At 34.5% G+C, this 15,834-nt stretch overlaps 2 protein-coding genes across 51 annotated transcripts; both read right to left on the bottom strand.

Annotated features, from left to right (window-relative positions):
- Window positions 1–3,315: 3,315 nt before the first annotated feature.
- Window positions 3,316–4,443, bottom strand: LOC147929640 (uncharacterized). Its single transcript, XM_087480677.1, has 2 exons — window positions 4,200–4,443; window positions 3,316–4,079 (listed from the first exon to the last, which is right to left on the bottom strand). Exons 1-2 carry the CDS (start codon window positions 4,441–4,443, stop codon window positions 3,316–3,318), a joined length of 1,008 nt encoding a protein of 335 aa, XP_087336803.1.
- A 5,441-nt stretch (window positions 4,444–9,884) lies between these two features.
- On the bottom strand, window positions 9,885–15,175 carry LOC104736848 (zinc finger transcription factor YY1). Of its 50 annotated transcripts, XM_087480214.1 has the most exons (16): window positions 14,956–15,152; window positions 14,820–14,860; window positions 14,450–14,699; window positions 14,307–14,357; window positions 14,001–14,069; window positions 13,781–13,866; window positions 13,633–13,706; window positions 13,462–13,535; window positions 13,043–13,129; window positions 12,789–12,867; window positions 12,069–12,169; window positions 11,922–11,980; window positions 11,624–11,823; window positions 11,468–11,557; window positions 11,179–11,322; window positions 9,885–10,652 (listed from the first exon to the last, which is right to left on the bottom strand). In XM_087480214.1, exons 11-16 carry the CDS (start codon window positions 12,158–12,160, stop codon window positions 10,074–10,076), a joined length of 1,164 nt encoding a protein of 387 aa, XP_087336340.1. In that variant the 5' UTR covers window positions 12,161–12,169; window positions 12,789–12,867; window positions 13,043–13,129; window positions 13,462–13,535; window positions 13,633–13,706; window positions 13,781–13,866; window positions 14,001–14,069; window positions 14,307–14,357; window positions 14,450–14,699; window positions 14,820–14,860; window positions 14,956–15,152; the 3' UTR covers window positions 9,885–10,073. The 50 variants fall into 50 exon arrangements, 45 of the variants coding, with proteins under 45 accessions (XP_087336340.1, XP_087336326.1, XP_087336343.1 ...); XM_087480200.1 differs by lacking the exon at window positions 14,820–14,860 and having other exon boundaries at window positions 14,001–14,197; window positions 14,956–15,175; XM_087480217.1 differs by lacking the exon at window positions 14,820–14,860 and having other exon boundaries at window positions 13,974–14,069; window positions 14,956–15,175.
- Between the last annotated feature and the right edge of the window lie 659 nt (window positions 15,176–15,834).

Raw genomic sequence — 15,834 nt, 5'->3', positions numbered from 1 at the left:
GGGTTCTTTATAATTTTCCGATACTGTTTCGAATAAAACGGTTTTGGTTTTATAAAATCATTATTATAATTATTATAATTATATACAACCTAAAAACCGAAAATAACAATATTTGTTATCTCTATTCCGTCTTCATTTTCTTGTCAACTTTCCTCTTCCGCTTATCTATTTTGCTTATCACTAACGTTTGATTTTCCCATTACTTTTTGTTTTAAACTTGAATCTCTATCTTTCGGATTGTCTTTTTGCTTACTTCGCTTAACGTTTTTGTACCATATCTCGCCGAACTCTGTATTCTTCAACCCCGCCGCTTCATCTTCGCTGCAACGTCTTTGCTGCCGTTTCATATTCGATTAAACTGAAGGTTGACTTCTTTTCAAATCGATTGTAGATTTCCTTTTCAATTCAATTGTAGACTAATCGTATTTGTCTTCTTCTATCTCAATCCCCCGCCAAACCTAATCTTATTTTGCCTTATTTTGCAGAATGGAGGAGGTGAACAATCTAAAATTTCCTCGGAGGTTTTTCACGAAGTGTGAGAAGTCGTTTCCGTGTAAAAGCATCGACTATTACAACAACGATACAAAGCTGTTTGATGTACTGTACGAAGCTCTCGCAGAAGATGAATGGGATGAGATTCGTAACTCTCGACTGGGTGTCTTCTTACAGTTCAACCGTCTCAAATTTGAATGGGCTTCCAGACTGGTTCACTATATGCTCAGCTTTCAGCTAGTCTGCAACAAAAAGTACGAGATATGGAGTCGGGTCTAACCCATTAAGATTTTCTTTGAATGAGTTTGAAGCCATCACTGGACTTAACTATGAAGATGTCGAATCCTTGGAGCAACCACAGGTTGATGTTACAGACGAGATGGAAGAGTTTTGGGAGAAGCTTGGAGTCAGTTTAGACATCGGTCTGAGTACTGATCAACTCGTCGCAGCATGTAAGAACGCTTACGACTGGGATAGAGTAGATCGTATTGGGTTGGGTTATTTAGCCATCTATGCTGGGTTTATAGAAGCTAGAAAATCCTCATTGCCCACTCGTCTAAATATGGCTAGGCTAGTCATGGATTTATATGCATTTCTTGATTATCCATGGGGAAAAGTTGCTTTCAAGAACCTCATCCAATCTGTGAAGGAGAAGGACATTAACAAGAGTTACCATATAGACGAATTTGTTGATCCTCTGCAGATTTGGGTATATGAATCTATGTCGGATTTTGGTAAGGAATTTGGTGATCTGTTGCCTAATAAACCAAGTCCACCGTTGCTTGCTTACTGTGGTTCCTGCGGTCGAAAATATGTCAAAGAGGGCATTCTAAGACAGGTAAGCATATCAGTAATACGCATATCAGTTTATCTACTATATTAGATTTGTTTATTAGCAACACTGTTAGTGTTGGATTTGAACAGTTATACTGTTTTTTATCAACTGTAGACTCGTTTCAATCACTTCAAGACCATTGGTGGCATGAGTACCTCTGTTTGGGAAGAGGATGAAGCAGATGACAAAATTGATAACATTATGAAAGCATTGACTAGGGATTTTGGTCCATGGAAGTGGGGGAGAGGCTTGTGGGAGACGGACGGTATTCATGAATCCAACAATGCAAAGATGGAGGTGGAGGAAAAAGGTGAGAAGAAGAGAGTCGGTACATTTGATGAACCAAGTGGGAAGAGACACTGTCCAGGTACTTCAACTGCCTTGGATATCAATAACTTGGATTCCATTAAAGATGATCTCGACATGTGGAGAGCAGCTCTGATTCAAGAGATGAAGGACGGATTCAGCAGTTGTGATTTGAAGTTTGACATGCTGAATAAAAAGGTGGAAAGCCTGGCCTTGAATCTTTCCAAATGGAAGGGAGATGTAACTGGTACGTCAGATGTCGATACCAACCCAAAGGAACAGAAGTCTCATGAAGCTACTGCTGGAGAGGAAGAGCCTATCACTTAAAAATCCACGGATATGGTTAGTTCTGAACACTTGAAAATTCCTACTACGATTCCTCACAAACACAATACCAGGCACAAGGCGAAGAAAAAGTAGACTTGTAGAAGTTGTTAACTTCGCAGACAAAAAAATCAAGTGTATCAGTTAGACTTCATTATGTGAAGTAGACTTCAAAATCATGTTGTCTTTGTTTTTTTTATTCGAGACTTTTAAACATATGTCGCGACTTTAATTTTATTTGTTTACATCAATGATCATGCAACTTTTAAATCGGAATTTGCAGACCCAGAACCCTTCTCCATCTGTTACTCGTACGGATAAGAAGGTGCCAAAGGTGGGCAGCTTTGAATCATCTGACACTGATTCATACCCACCTTTGTTCCTTTGCACAGAAATCCCAACAGCAGCTGACTACACTGCCAGAGCTAAGAAGCAAAAACCACGGGTTGAAGCTACTATGCTTGCGGCACAGGGCAAGGCTGAAAAGGTTAAAAGATTGGCGTCAAGTCAGCGTACAATCCTTTTGATAAAGCAGACAAGGAAATGAAGAAGGTTTTGCTTGACTTCTTAAAGGAAGATCAGTAATTCTACTACATTTTATGTTATGTTTCAAAATTCATTGCTCTGGCGAAATTCACCAAACCATTAACAACTTGTTTATTCATTGTTCTTATAGATTCTTTATGTACCTTAATTTCTTCTTTCTGCCGACAAAACTCATCCCTTGACTCCAATAAGCTCCGCTTTTGCCATCCACGTGATGGTTCTTAGTCTGACCAATGAGAAAATCCATGAACAGTGCACCTGAAGAAATTTCTTCCCGGATTTGCATTTGTCCATGAATTCACAAGTACCGTAGATCTACCACAGTGGTTGCAGATTGGACCAGGAATTTGTATTTGCAAATTTGTATCAGAATCTGACCCCAAAATATGACTCATCATTCTCTATCTGATGCTATTTGATGAAGAAGAGAAGAAATTGTACTCTGCTTAGGAGAAATGATTGTCTTTAATAGATAATGTCGACTTGAACAAGTGGAATATATCCGAAATATTACAAAGACAAATTAGTGCTACGAAAATTCCAGTTGACTTCACGATGAAGGTAACTTCTACTCTCCGTCTTCAGCAACCTTAACAAATACTATTAGTCTAACAGATGATATCAGCCACAAAACATTAAAAATAATCTGATGCAATGTTACTCACACAATGAGGTCGAGTATGTCCAGGCTGCCTACATTTTGAACAAGTGTATAACTTTTGTGTCTTCTGCGGCTTGGTCCCCTTTTTATGTGACATTTCTAGCCATGTAAGCCAACAAGACTTCTTTTGCCTATTAGGCTTCCGCTTCGGTCATGGAGGTATACATCGGATATCTGGCCCACTCGGATCGTGCTCGACATTGGGCATAATATTAGCCGCGTATGACGCATAGACATAATCTTTTCTATAGTAAGCATATACCACGGTAGACATATGCCATCCAGCGGACTTGGCAACCTTAATTGCATGTGAATATGGTATTTTCTCCACACCAAACACCCCGCATGAACAAGATTTTGCTTCTAAGTCAACCAAACAGTCACGTTGCCCACCACAAACGTGGAAATGCCAACCATCAATGCGTTCGACCGTCATCATATCTGCGTAATGCTCCCTTACGGCGAATAAGAACTCAACACCCCGGCTAAAAGTGGTTGTCAGACTTAGTGCATCCTCTCGTCTCTTCCAATACCACCTTCCTAACTTTTTCGTAATAAACTCAATGAGATATGTTATCCCATTGGCTTTCTTTAGCATGGAGTTGATAGATTCTGTAATGTTGCTAGTCTTGATGTTGTATCTATCTCTTGGACAGTAAACTCGAGACCATAAAGCTGGATCTGCCTCATTCAAGTACGCAGCAAGAGTCGGATTTACATTAGTGAGCGAAGCCATGTAGCGGTTGTAATCATCATGCGTATGTGCATATGCTGCCCCTTTCACCAAGTACATCAGTTGCTTCCCATTGAAATTAGAAATTATGTTTTGTTGAAGATGGTAATAACATATCCCTCGTGTTTCCCATGTGATAACATTGCGACATGCTTTAGATATTGAATTGTGCCTATCTGAAACTACTACCAAAGGATATTCATCCGAGATACACTCATTTAATTTGGTGAAAAACCAATCCCATGAAGCATCACACTCCGAGTCGACAATTCCAAAAGCCAACTAAAATATCTGAAAGCTACCATCGTGTGCGCAAGCGATTAACAGTACACCTTCATACTTGCCAGTGAGATGGGTCCCATCAACCACAATAACTCGCCTAACGTAATTGAAACCACAGATTGAAGCGTCGAAAGATATGAAAAGGTACTTAAACCTATGCTCATCATCAACAACAAGGTCAATGACACTTCCCGGGTTTGGCTGCTCTATTTTCCGAAGACAATAAGGCAACTTCGCATATCCGTCTTCTGCGCTTCCTCTCATATATTCTTGCGCATATTGTAAAGCTTGTACGAAGTGGTGTAATCCAAAGTCATGCCGAACATTGTCCTCATTGAATCTTCGATATGTTGTGGGACAACACCATCTACTATTCCTACCCGGTCGATGAATAGCCTCCCAATATATTTTGAGGTGCAACGCTTACGGTTAGCTACGCGGTCCACAATAGAACATGTATGCACGTTCAGATATTTGGTGATCCAAAAAGTGTTTGGATCATTCTTCACAGTGGCTTCGACCCTCCATGTGCATCCTGGCACAGAACGTATTGCCACCAACCGAGACTTTGTGGACTTCTTAATTTTGAAAGAGAATTTTAACATAATCGCGGTCAAACACACCTCAGTTATGACATCAGCTTTGCAAGCAAAGCATTGCCCTACTTTCAGTTGGTCTATCCAAGGATTATTTAACTGTCCATGAATACCACCAAAAAACGGTTACCCTTCTTCAGCATCTAGTCCCAAGTCATCTCCATCTCCATCGTCATCTTCATCTCTAAATTTCCCATACTCACTGTAATTGAAATCCATGTCATCAACATCTTTCGGCTTCTCATCTGTATGATCAGTTGCATGACATTCTTCTGCACATTCATCTGCACACTCTTCGGCACCTGGATTTACATCGTTACCAAATTAATCTGTTGGCTCTCCATCTTCAACAGAACGAGAGTTGTTTAACATAATCGGATGTCCATCCATTACTATTACTAAAATCTATCAAGTTCTGAATTGATCTATCATTTGCGACATAGACACGAGGGGCAATTGCTGAAGCATCATCTTTGTTAAGGGATACGATAATTGAACCATCTCTGTTTCTTTGTCAATCAGATAATCTTCTACAGCCATTTCAACAAGCTCAGCGTATGTACAACCGTGTCGCAAAAAAAACATTCTCCCACCATTGCATCCATCCATGTCAAAATGCCAAGACCCATTTCTCGTCAGTCATACTACGAAAACAACAGGTATTTGCGCCATTTACCTGAAAGAGTAAGCAGCAAGTTAAATACCCTAAACCCTAAACCCTAAACCCTAATACTAAAACCCTAATAACCTAAGAAAAGCAAAAACATGATTGATCGAAAAGTATAATATATTATCATCGTAAAAATATATATAGGCAAGTACATAACCGATATAACACGTACGCACTAAAAAATAAAAAAAAAATCTTTATAAATTTCCAATTAAAGACTATTTCAATTGTACATACTTTAGCGTTAACTCCAACAGTTTGACTACCTAAATAAGTTTAATTGAATAACCTAACTGCCTATGACAACCAAAAACTTGATTTCTCCATATGTATAATACATAATCATGTTAAAAACTTGATTTTTTTTCAAATGAAATTAAGGAGACTGAAATTTTAGTCTGCGGGCTCGATAAATTTTAAATTGTAAAACTGACCAAATAGTAGACTTTACATGATATTATGACGGTTGGACTAACAAATGAAGTCTAATTTCGACAAAAACATAAGGAAAATCACGAAATCTACCGGAAAATAACCTTACGTTGGTTGTTCGCAATGTCAAACAGCCGATGACGTCGTCTTAAGTCACCACGGAAGATACCCAGCGCCAATTTAATCACTATCCAAGAATCATGACATATAACAAGATAAATGCACTTGCAAATTTTCTTGGATTAAAATGGAGACGAGATGGAAGAAAATGAAGTTCTCATAGCATTGGGTGTTATTTAAGCTTACAAATTCAGGTTGTTGAAGCTTTAAGAGCTTCAAATTTGGTTGTTCATGGTTGTTGGGAAATTGATGGCGGTGGCACAATCGTAAATAAAAGAAGAAGATGAGGATATGAATGTAATAAACATTTTCGCAAGAAATTCAAATAAATCAGAAATAATGGCAATTTTGTGAATACAATGAATGGACAAGAATTTAATAGGGAGAAAGTGGCAAATGTTGGAGAGAGAAAAAGAAGGATCTAACATTGCAATTGACTCAAGTTAGGGGTCTAATTTTGCATGTCTCCCTTTTTCAAAAGTACTAAAAATGTTTATTTTCCAATATACTTAGCCACAGAAGAAAAATTTGACTTTTACGAGTGTAGAATAAATACTTTTTTAAGATTTGGATGGACAATTATAGATTTAGGGTATAGTTTTTAGGGGGTAAAATTTAGTATTTAATATTTAGAGATTAATTTTTAATATTAAAAATTAAGTTTAATTTTGTGATCTTTTTAGAAAATACACTTTAGTGGTATTTTTGGGAAAAAAAAGTAAAAATGGTATTTTTGGAGAGAAAATAACTCATTTTAGTGATATTTACGAGAATTGTCCTTTTAATTAACATTTCTTTTTGTAAAAGATATTAAAAACTCGTTTTGGTTCTTTTAGTAAATATTCAGAACTTTTAAAATATTTTGATCAAGCGTTTCTTTGAGAAAGAATTATTTATCGGATTTTCTTCCAGCGTCTAGTGAATCCGGCCAAACTGTTCGGTTGTTCAAACTGTCTGGTTGTTGTTCGGCCCAAAACCCCTACGGGCCCAAGTCCTCGGTATAAGGCCTGGAGCACTGACTCTAGACTTGTTTTCAAGACATGCGTCGCAACCGAGCGGTTTGAGACTTCTCGACTCAAGGAAGTCAAGGTAAGCTCGATGTTACGAGGTGTACGAGGCAATGAATCAGGGATAAAACGGAAAGATTTGCGGATTAAGGGAAGATTCGGTCAACCCACAGATTCGAGCGTGACAAATATCAAAACAGACACATTTATGAAGAATAATTGTGTTTAAATGTATAATTGATTACATATTTTAGTTTAAATAGTATACACTTTTTAAGTCAATAAACTCAATAGTATACACTTTTTTCTATAAACTTGTTCTTGGGATCAAACAAGTGTCCAACCACTAATATCATTGTGTGCGGGATCCAACGTCCAACAACCACTGGTTTCTCCCACACTCTCCATTGACGGTACAAAAAACGTTTATTGATGTAAAGCATAATCTTCCAAATCAATGTATTAGTAAGAGATGCAACATACATTCTCATTTCACATTTTCCCTCAGCACCAACATATCTAAATCCGATTCTATCTTTTTCATACATATATTGCTTCATATTATATATCTATAGGAAGCGCATAATCCAGGATACACTCTTTGAGTGTGATTTCATTGTAGAAAGAATGGTAATTCCACATTATCTTATTGGACCATCACCACGACCTTCTTCTGCTTTGTCGTCACTTTCCGAGTACGTATCGTCATGAATTGATTCTCCAACTTCTGTAAAATATTGGCAAGCTTCTCAACGTGAAATTTATATCTATCTTACGCTTCTTCATCGTAATATTATTTCTCAAAAGCATTTTAGAGAATTAAAGCCATGGTTCAGAATTTTGGTTTAATTTTAAGGTTCGACAAAACGGAAGAAAGGGGATCTTCGATTTGGAAATCCTGATTTTTAGGGTTCGTCGAGAGAGGGAAAGAGGAAATCAGATTTTAGGGTTTCTAATTTAAGGAGGTTTAGTTTTCTATCATATTGCAATCAGGTTTAATCAGGTTAATATACTTTATCAATTGGTTAAATAAAAAGTACATCAATTAAACCCAGATCTATAAAGAAATAGATGAAAACTATTATTTCTCAAAGATTTAAAAAGAGAGCTAAAAAAAATTAAAGAGATATAAGTTGAAAAGCATTTGTATGAAACATTTGAGACGAGGTCAAAATTCGGACTTTATATGTTATGATGCATGATGCAATAGTTGTGCTAAGCAAATATAATGTTTTCTTTTTCCTGTTTTCCATGTATTAAACTTGGTTGATTGCAGAACATCGTTTCAACAAAAGTCATATGTTACATAGTTGTTTCTTTTGGGAATTTTAAAAAAGTTTGGTATGTAAGATTTTTGGTCAAGAATATTTTCAAAACAAAAAAAATATATATAAAAAGAGGCAATAAACAAGATTAAGAGACGTACTATTTAAAAAATGTAAATACGTAGATATACTTCAGAACTCCTTGTTCCACCTGTAATGTAAGAGAAAAAGGTAAATTTCAACCAGAACAATTTATAGTGTATTTTCCTACCCATACAATAAGTAAGTGTATATTTTATCATGAATCATTAAAAAATTCAAATAAACTACCTGAACTCTTATTAACGTTAGCATTGACTAATTTAATCATACTCAACTGTCAAAAATAATGATGTGGCATGACGTGGACGCTGACGAGGCTTGATTAGAATGCTGACGAAGCATATTATAATTATGAAAGTTACCCTTAACAAAATTAATAATATCTTCTTAACCAAATAATATTATTTAGGTAAAAATTTTAAATATATCTTTTAAATCATAAAATCAATAATTTTATCAATCTATTGCATAATTAATTTCAGTAAATATTTTTAATTACAGCTCTTATAAGTTATTACATTATTGATTTTTGTAAAACAAAATAATACTATTTGGATAAAATAATTACACAAAAAAAACTTTTCTTAACACATGAAATCAATGATTTATCAACCTATTGCTTAATTAATTTCAAAAATATTTCTCAATCAAAACACGTAGTCAATGATTTTGTTAAGAATTTCTGATAAGTTTGATACCATTTATCAACTAGTTAAGGAATATTTTTAAAAAATCACTGATGTAATAACTAATAAAAGTCGTAATTAAGAAATATTCTTTTGAAATTAATTATGCAATAGGTTGAGTTTCAGTATTGTAGAGGGGGTTATTGGTTCTATGATTTTAATGGATTTGGAAATTCAAACAAAAATAATGTGTTATACAATCATTGATTATAAAATACTTATCAAAATTATGTGTTATTGGTTCTATAATTTACAAATACTTGTTAAAATCCCATGTTATTTATTTAGTGGGGTGTATTGAAACCATGATTTTGAAGAATTTGATGAGATTTAGGAAATTTAGAATTTTGATAGATTTTAGGAAGTTGATATGATTTTCTGTAAATTTTTTTCAAATCCCACATAAAACAATGAGATTTGGATTTCTGTATTTTTAACTAAACAAATCCCCTCAAATCCTCGAGAATCTTTTAAAGTCATTAAAATCCAAATCCACAAATTGTTTTGAATAACAGTGGATTTTAAACTAGATTTTTAAATCATCAGTTCAATAACGGTGAATTTTAGTAGACTTTTTAAAACCCTTGAATAACATAGGATTTGTAAATTTTACACAAATCACTTAAAATGTCAAGTTGAATACCCCCTAATAATTTATTTTTGGATTTCAAAACTCAAATTGTGTTTTTAAATTTGAAAGTGTAAAATAGAAAGATTCAATTAAATCCAAAAATAAAACATATTATTTTAAAATCCATGTGTTTTGATTTTCATAATTTACAATTTTATATGAATTTAGAAATCGCCTGTTAATTTATAAGATAAGCTTTAAAAAAGTTGACCAAACCTATAAAAAGAGCTTTCCAAAAATGTTATCAGAACACTGTACAAAGGTTTAAAAATGAAGAAGAATGTAAAAGGCAAACGAAACAAAGCTACTAAAGTCACCATCGCATATAGATATGGGAAGTAAGCAAAAGGTATCCTATGCGTCTATGAATTCGATGAAATTCAAGCTAGTCTTCATACTCTGTCTCTTCATCATCATCCTCCTCGTTGTTTTCGCCAAACCTCCAGCCATCATCCACATTCTCTCTATCTTCCTCTGTCTCCTCGCTATCTTCTTCTAATTCTTCTCTTTCTACTTCTTCAAAAGCTTCTTTTGCTTGCCATGGTTTATTTGCAATCCTCACTTTGGCTGGCGAAGAGGTTGAACCTTTCTTCCCAACTTTGGCCGGTGGTGTCCTCATGTTTGGCTTAGTTCTGCTCTGTTGTTTATGTGACTGGCTTTTCCCATTACTAGCGTGTTTCCTGTAAACATCTTGGTCACTCCCATTATCAATATCATTCCTGTCATTGCCGCTGTGCTTGTTCAGTGTGGGGTTCTCCGCGTTCTCTTCTGGTAAATGCCCTGGATGCTCTCTCTTCAAGTGGAGCTTAAGCTTGTACTCATGTATGTAAGCTTTCTCACACCCTTCGTAAGGGCATGCGTATGGTCGATCCGGAGACGCACCAAAAACTGCTGCAGGTGTTTTGACAGTCCTTGATACTTTCTCTGCGGGTGGGGTATATTTGGGCGTCTCTCCAGCACCATTCTGTTACACCGGTAGTGAAATTTAGAGAGATAAGTTCTAAGAAGCTTGCAAATATGAATACATAAGGGTGTGTAATCATGAAAGAAACAATGCATTGTTCTGCCTATGCGTTGCCACAGTACACGTTAAGTATTAACAATGAATACTTCTGACACCAGAATCATTGAATCTAAAGAACTGTTAGATTCTGCAACTTAAACCTATTAAGAGAGTTGTAATTCTAATCATGCAACTTATAATAAAAAAAATAGAATTCTATGCTCCAGAAAGGAAGTTAGCAAGCATCGAGTGAGATTCGAAAAACTACAGCCTTGACAAGAGTAGTTACGCCAACCTCTAGCAAAGAAAGAAAAACTACACCCAGGCGTAAAAAATAAAGACACAGGATTCGAAAGAAATAAAATTAAAGTAACCAAAGCAAGACAGTTTCTACCTAAATTCTGATAAGACCCCTGACTTCGAAGCGCTCACAAGAGAACAAAGAAAAGTATTTTAATGACAATATATTGAATTTGAGTAGTGATACCTTTTCATGGTAGGCAATAACGTGGTTCTTTAGCTTGTATTCATGAGCATATCTCTTACCACACCCACTGTATGGACAGATGTGATAATTTTCTTGTGAATGAGTCTTCATATGAGATCTGAGGTTAAAATCCAACGAGAATGCCTGCATCCATCATCTACTAAATGTAAGTGTACAGCATAAGAATGAATTTTAAAGTTACTATTCACAGGTAACACGGTCCCCTTGCCTAATTGCATATCATATATACCAATAAAATAGGCTACTCTGAAAGTAACAGAATGATCACCTTTCCACAGCCTTCATAAGTACATACAAAAGCCCTCTCTCCAGTATGAATAAGATAATGCCTCTTCAACTTTGAACTATCCAGAAATTTCTGTTTCAGCAAAAACAAAAATCAGATGGCTTGATATATCATCCTAAAAGTGAATGTGTATACTACCTTTCCACATCCTGCGTGATTGCAAACATATTGCCTTTCTCCATGAATGTGAGAATGTTTTCTTAACGCACTAACGTCAAAGAAAGTCTTCCCACATCCATCGTAACTGCAGAGAAACAAAATCTCGGTAGTTGGTTCTGGCTCAGGCTCTGGAACATCAGGCTCTTTCTCTTTTTCTTTGAGTCTCTTCAGAGTGTCCTCTGTACCAACAACAACAACAACAACACAGACATTACATAATGATACAATTACATTTAAAAAAACAAGATCAAAAATCATAGTTTTCAATCAATCTCACCTGTAACCCATTTGTGAAGATAACACTTCCCACCTGTAGCAACAATATCTTGTGGTACCCTAAAACATTAGGAAGCTGTAATCTAAGAGACCGTTCATGGGCGCATAAGCCTATTAGAATTGAAAAGTGAAGGAATCAGAATATTACCACTCTTTGATCCACTTCACAGCAGGAGCTTTCGATTTAAGGATGGGACGCCTCTCGAAAGGATTTTGATATGGATAGTTGGGATGCTCCATCGATTTCCTCTGTAAGAAAGGTGGTTCCTTTGTTGATTTTGAGTACGATGAGTTTTGGAATTTGGGGAAGATGATTTAGGGTTCTGGGGAAAGAACGATCGAGAGGAGAAGAACGAGAGAGACCTTAAGCAATTGTACTTTGATAATGGAGTCCCGGTTCGATTAATACTGTGTTTATGCCGGTTCTTGAACTGGGTTTTTAACCAATATCTCTATCGGCCTCATTCTTGCTTCTTTCTCGTTTTGTCTCGACCGGTTTGCATTGTGATTACCGGTTTCGAGAAAAAAGCTTAAAAATATCTAAATTTATTTATTTTTGGGATGTCTAATACGTGTATTTTTTTGGTTGGACTAAAAAATCTCATAGAAATAAATTGGGTTTAAAAAAATCTTTATCTATTTATATATACATTTTCAGAAATATTTATGAAAAAATTCCTCAAGTTCCAACTTATTTACAACACTGCCACTGTCTTTATTAGTAAAAATCTAAATATGGGTTCGCCGATTACAACTCAAAAAATAACAAGTCCAAGCCCATCTTTTTGTAAAATCTCGTAACCCTGAAATATTACCCCCAATCGTTTATCTTCAAGAATTAAATAGAAAATAGAAAGATTTTTCTTGCCTTTCATGATGATCTTCTGCGAGATTTGTGTTTAAACTGCTTCATTTCCAAATATTTTCCCCCAACAATTACGCATCTCCTAAATCAATTAACCGAAATAGAATTAAATTTTAGAATATAGCATATCTCATAAAGATACCATAAAAAACAGGTTGACATAATTATCTCTCTAATTACTCGCTTCATCAAATCTTTTTGATTTCGTAACAAAATTGTAGGCCGACCTAATCGGTTTCTCTATAAATAATACTCACCTAAAACGAAGATTATACACAAGCAATCACGAAAGGCATCACTCACATTATAGCTGCTACTTTTGCTTTCTTGAAAGATGTTCTTCCCTACAAAACATCATGGAGGGTTCAAGTGAAAGTCATCCATTCATGGCGTCTAAACATCGAAAATGGTGAAACACTTGAGTTGGTTTTGTCAGACTCGATGGTAAGAAATAATGTTTCCGTTTACGAGATACAATTATTTTCTATTACTAATGCATCTTATGTCTTTCATACTTTCAGAGTAAAAAGATTCATGCATCACTGAAGAATTCATTGGTAAACAAACATGTGAATAGGCTTCCTATTGGTAACTGGGTTTTCATTGAGACATTTGCTCTTAGCTATGCAACTGGTCAATTCAGACCAACCACACATCTTTACAAGATGTCATTTACCAATGGAACTATGGTCATGGACAGTGACAGTCACAGAGTAGTTACAGTTATTTTCTTCAGTTATGAACTTCAACCTGAAGAAACAAAACACAATAAGCTTTATATATAACAGTATCGGTTAAGGTTGATTATTAGAAGTTAAACAAATTCTTATACTATTTACCATCTTACCTTGACTAAATACAAGAATCAATATATGCATTATCAGACACTTTTATTATTCATTGCTCAGAATCTCAACTACCCTGCAAAGTAAACCTAGATTATTTTCAATACCAGGCATGTGATTTGAATATAAGTATTAATTTAATTAACTTACCAGTATATATAGTATAGATTGCTTCGTTACTCTTCCACTTCTATTTTCAAAGTTTTAACTTATGTTACCCTGTAACAGAAATTAACCTGACAAAAATAAAACCAGATTCACATTAGACTTGATTTTAATGAAAAATACAGTCTGCAAAAAACTAAACAAAGATTCAGTATCTTATTTTTAATTCGAAAACTACTTGCAAGGGAAAATATATCCAAATTACTGGTTTCTTATAAGTCAACCTTCAACACATTTGTTCCCCAATTATCGTCTTACTGAAAGTAATTTTACCCTGACCAAGTAAAATTAAACATTAGAGTTTGTCCAAAAAAAAAAAATTGTAGTAGAGCCATCTACAAGTCAATAAGAGGATTTCGTTACTTATCTTTAATTTAGTGTTCTTCATTTGTTTTCCTGACTCTTAAGAAAAAGAAAATTAACGAAGCCTTAAACTTGAAAAAAGATCTAACCATGTATCCATGTAAACAACAACAAAATTCAAAATCAATTTTGATGGGAACCTACAAACCTTTGAAAGAAGACTCAATTCGATTATATATATTCAAGCTCCACTCAAAAGCTATAATCATACATCAAAGATGAAATAAATGAAAAATATAAATCATTTGATAACTATCACGCAGAATTAGAAAGAACAGATATAGAAATTACCTTAGTGATCCATTGTAGACGGAATTTTTTCCCTACTTGCAAGGAAAAAGAAATCCAAAACTCACAGGTAAGTTTTAGGCCAAACTTCAATCCAATTGTTGTCTCTAATCTTCCTCTTATTGAAAGTAATTTAACCCTGACCAGGTAAAATAAAAGATTAGATTTTTTGGATCTATAAGTCATAGGTATTTACAAATTAAGAAATGGGTATCGTTACTTATCTTTGGTTAAGTGTTCGTCATTCGAGTTCCTGATTTTTTTTTAAAATCCCAAAATTAGGAAAAACATAAACTTCAATATAAATCTAAACATTAGAAGATGTAAACAACAAGGCTAAATTGAACACCCATTTAGATGTAAACATTCTAACCTTTGAAAGAAGACCCATATTCGTTTATAGATTTTCAAGCTCTATTATCAAGTCAAGCAGGAATTTTAACAGTTTCTGAGCTATAATCAGAAATAGAAAGAATAGATCGGAATCTAAACAGTATTTACGAGATTACCTCACTTATCAATTGAAGACGCCATCGGAAACTCCAGCTTTTACAAATTGATGATGGATCTTACTCTGGGTTTTCCAATTCGAAAATAGAGGTTGTCTGATCCATCATCGACTGAATCTGATCTATGTTGTCGAATCGACTTTTGCTCTCGAGACAACCATTTTTTTTGGTTTTACGTTTTTCTTTTGTTGTTGTCTTTTTTTTTTTTTTTTTGTTGCCACCGTAAATTAATTTGGTGAAGCAAAAAAAACACAATGGGCCTGGACATTACTAAAACCCATCAACTTTAAATTTGGCTGATTCATTTTTATGGTCCATTATTATTTTCCAACAGAGTCTTCTTTACTGAATGAAAATATTTAAATTTCAACAAATATTGCAAAATCTAACAGATATTTATGTGAACACAAAAAAACTATTGCCCACACAAAAATATGGATGTGAAATTATGGTAAACTCATCTCATTCTTTAAAACAATAGTATTAAAAATATATTTAAACTACATTGTAAATACAAATACAAAAAAACAAAAATTGACTAATAGTTTATCCAATTGAATTATATGAACACTAATGATATTTTCAATTATTAACCCACGGTCACAAAATCTATTCAGACAATATAAATTATACAATATATTAGACTTTATAAATTTAACAAAATTTAAAAATATAAAACTAATTATTCAAATTTATAGACAAATAAATAATTAATTTATTTTATGTGTTCCTAAACGAAAAAAATAGTCTTGCAGTGTACTGCATGTATATATCTAATCTTTTAAATAATTGGTAGATTCGAACGTGTAACTTTATTTTCGTTAACAATGTTACGGAATCAATTAACAGTGTTAAATTTTCACTCCCACGTAACAAATC

The sequence above is a fragment of the Camelina sativa genome, chromosome 13, assembly GCF_030686135.1.
Source record: "Camelina sativa cultivar CO46 ecotype springtype chromosome 13, ASM3068613v1".
Lineage (NCBI taxonomy): Eukaryota > Viridiplantae > Streptophyta > Magnoliopsida > Brassicales > Brassicaceae > Camelina > Camelina sativa.
This window is presented reverse-complemented; position numbering and strand designations above follow the sequence as displayed.

What these genes read in the sequence shown, in the direction of transcription:
- LOC147929640 (XM_087480677.1), bottom strand. Translation starts at nt 4,443, where the DNA reads ATGAGAGGAAGCGCAGAAGACGGATATGCGAAGTTGCCTTATTGTCTT. An exon ending in AATCGCTTGCGCACACGATG is followed by an intron (nt 4,080 to 4,199) that starts GTAGCTTTCAGA and finishes CTTTGGTAGTAG; the next exon opens with TTTCAGATAGGCACAATTCA.
- LOC104736848 (XM_087480201.1), bottom strand. Translation starts at nt 12,160, where the DNA reads ATGGAGCATCCCAACTATCCATATCAAAATCCTTTCGAGAGGCGTCCC. An exon ending in GTGAAGTGGATCAAAGAGTG is followed by an intron (nt 11,981 to 12,068) that starts GTAATATTCTGA and finishes CTAATGTTTTAG; the next exon opens with GGTACCACAAGATATTGTTG. An exon ending in ATCACGCAGGATGTGGAAAG is followed by an intron (nt 11,558 to 11,623) that starts GTAGTATACACA and finishes TTGCTGAAACAG; the next exon opens with AAATTTCTGGATAGTTCAAA.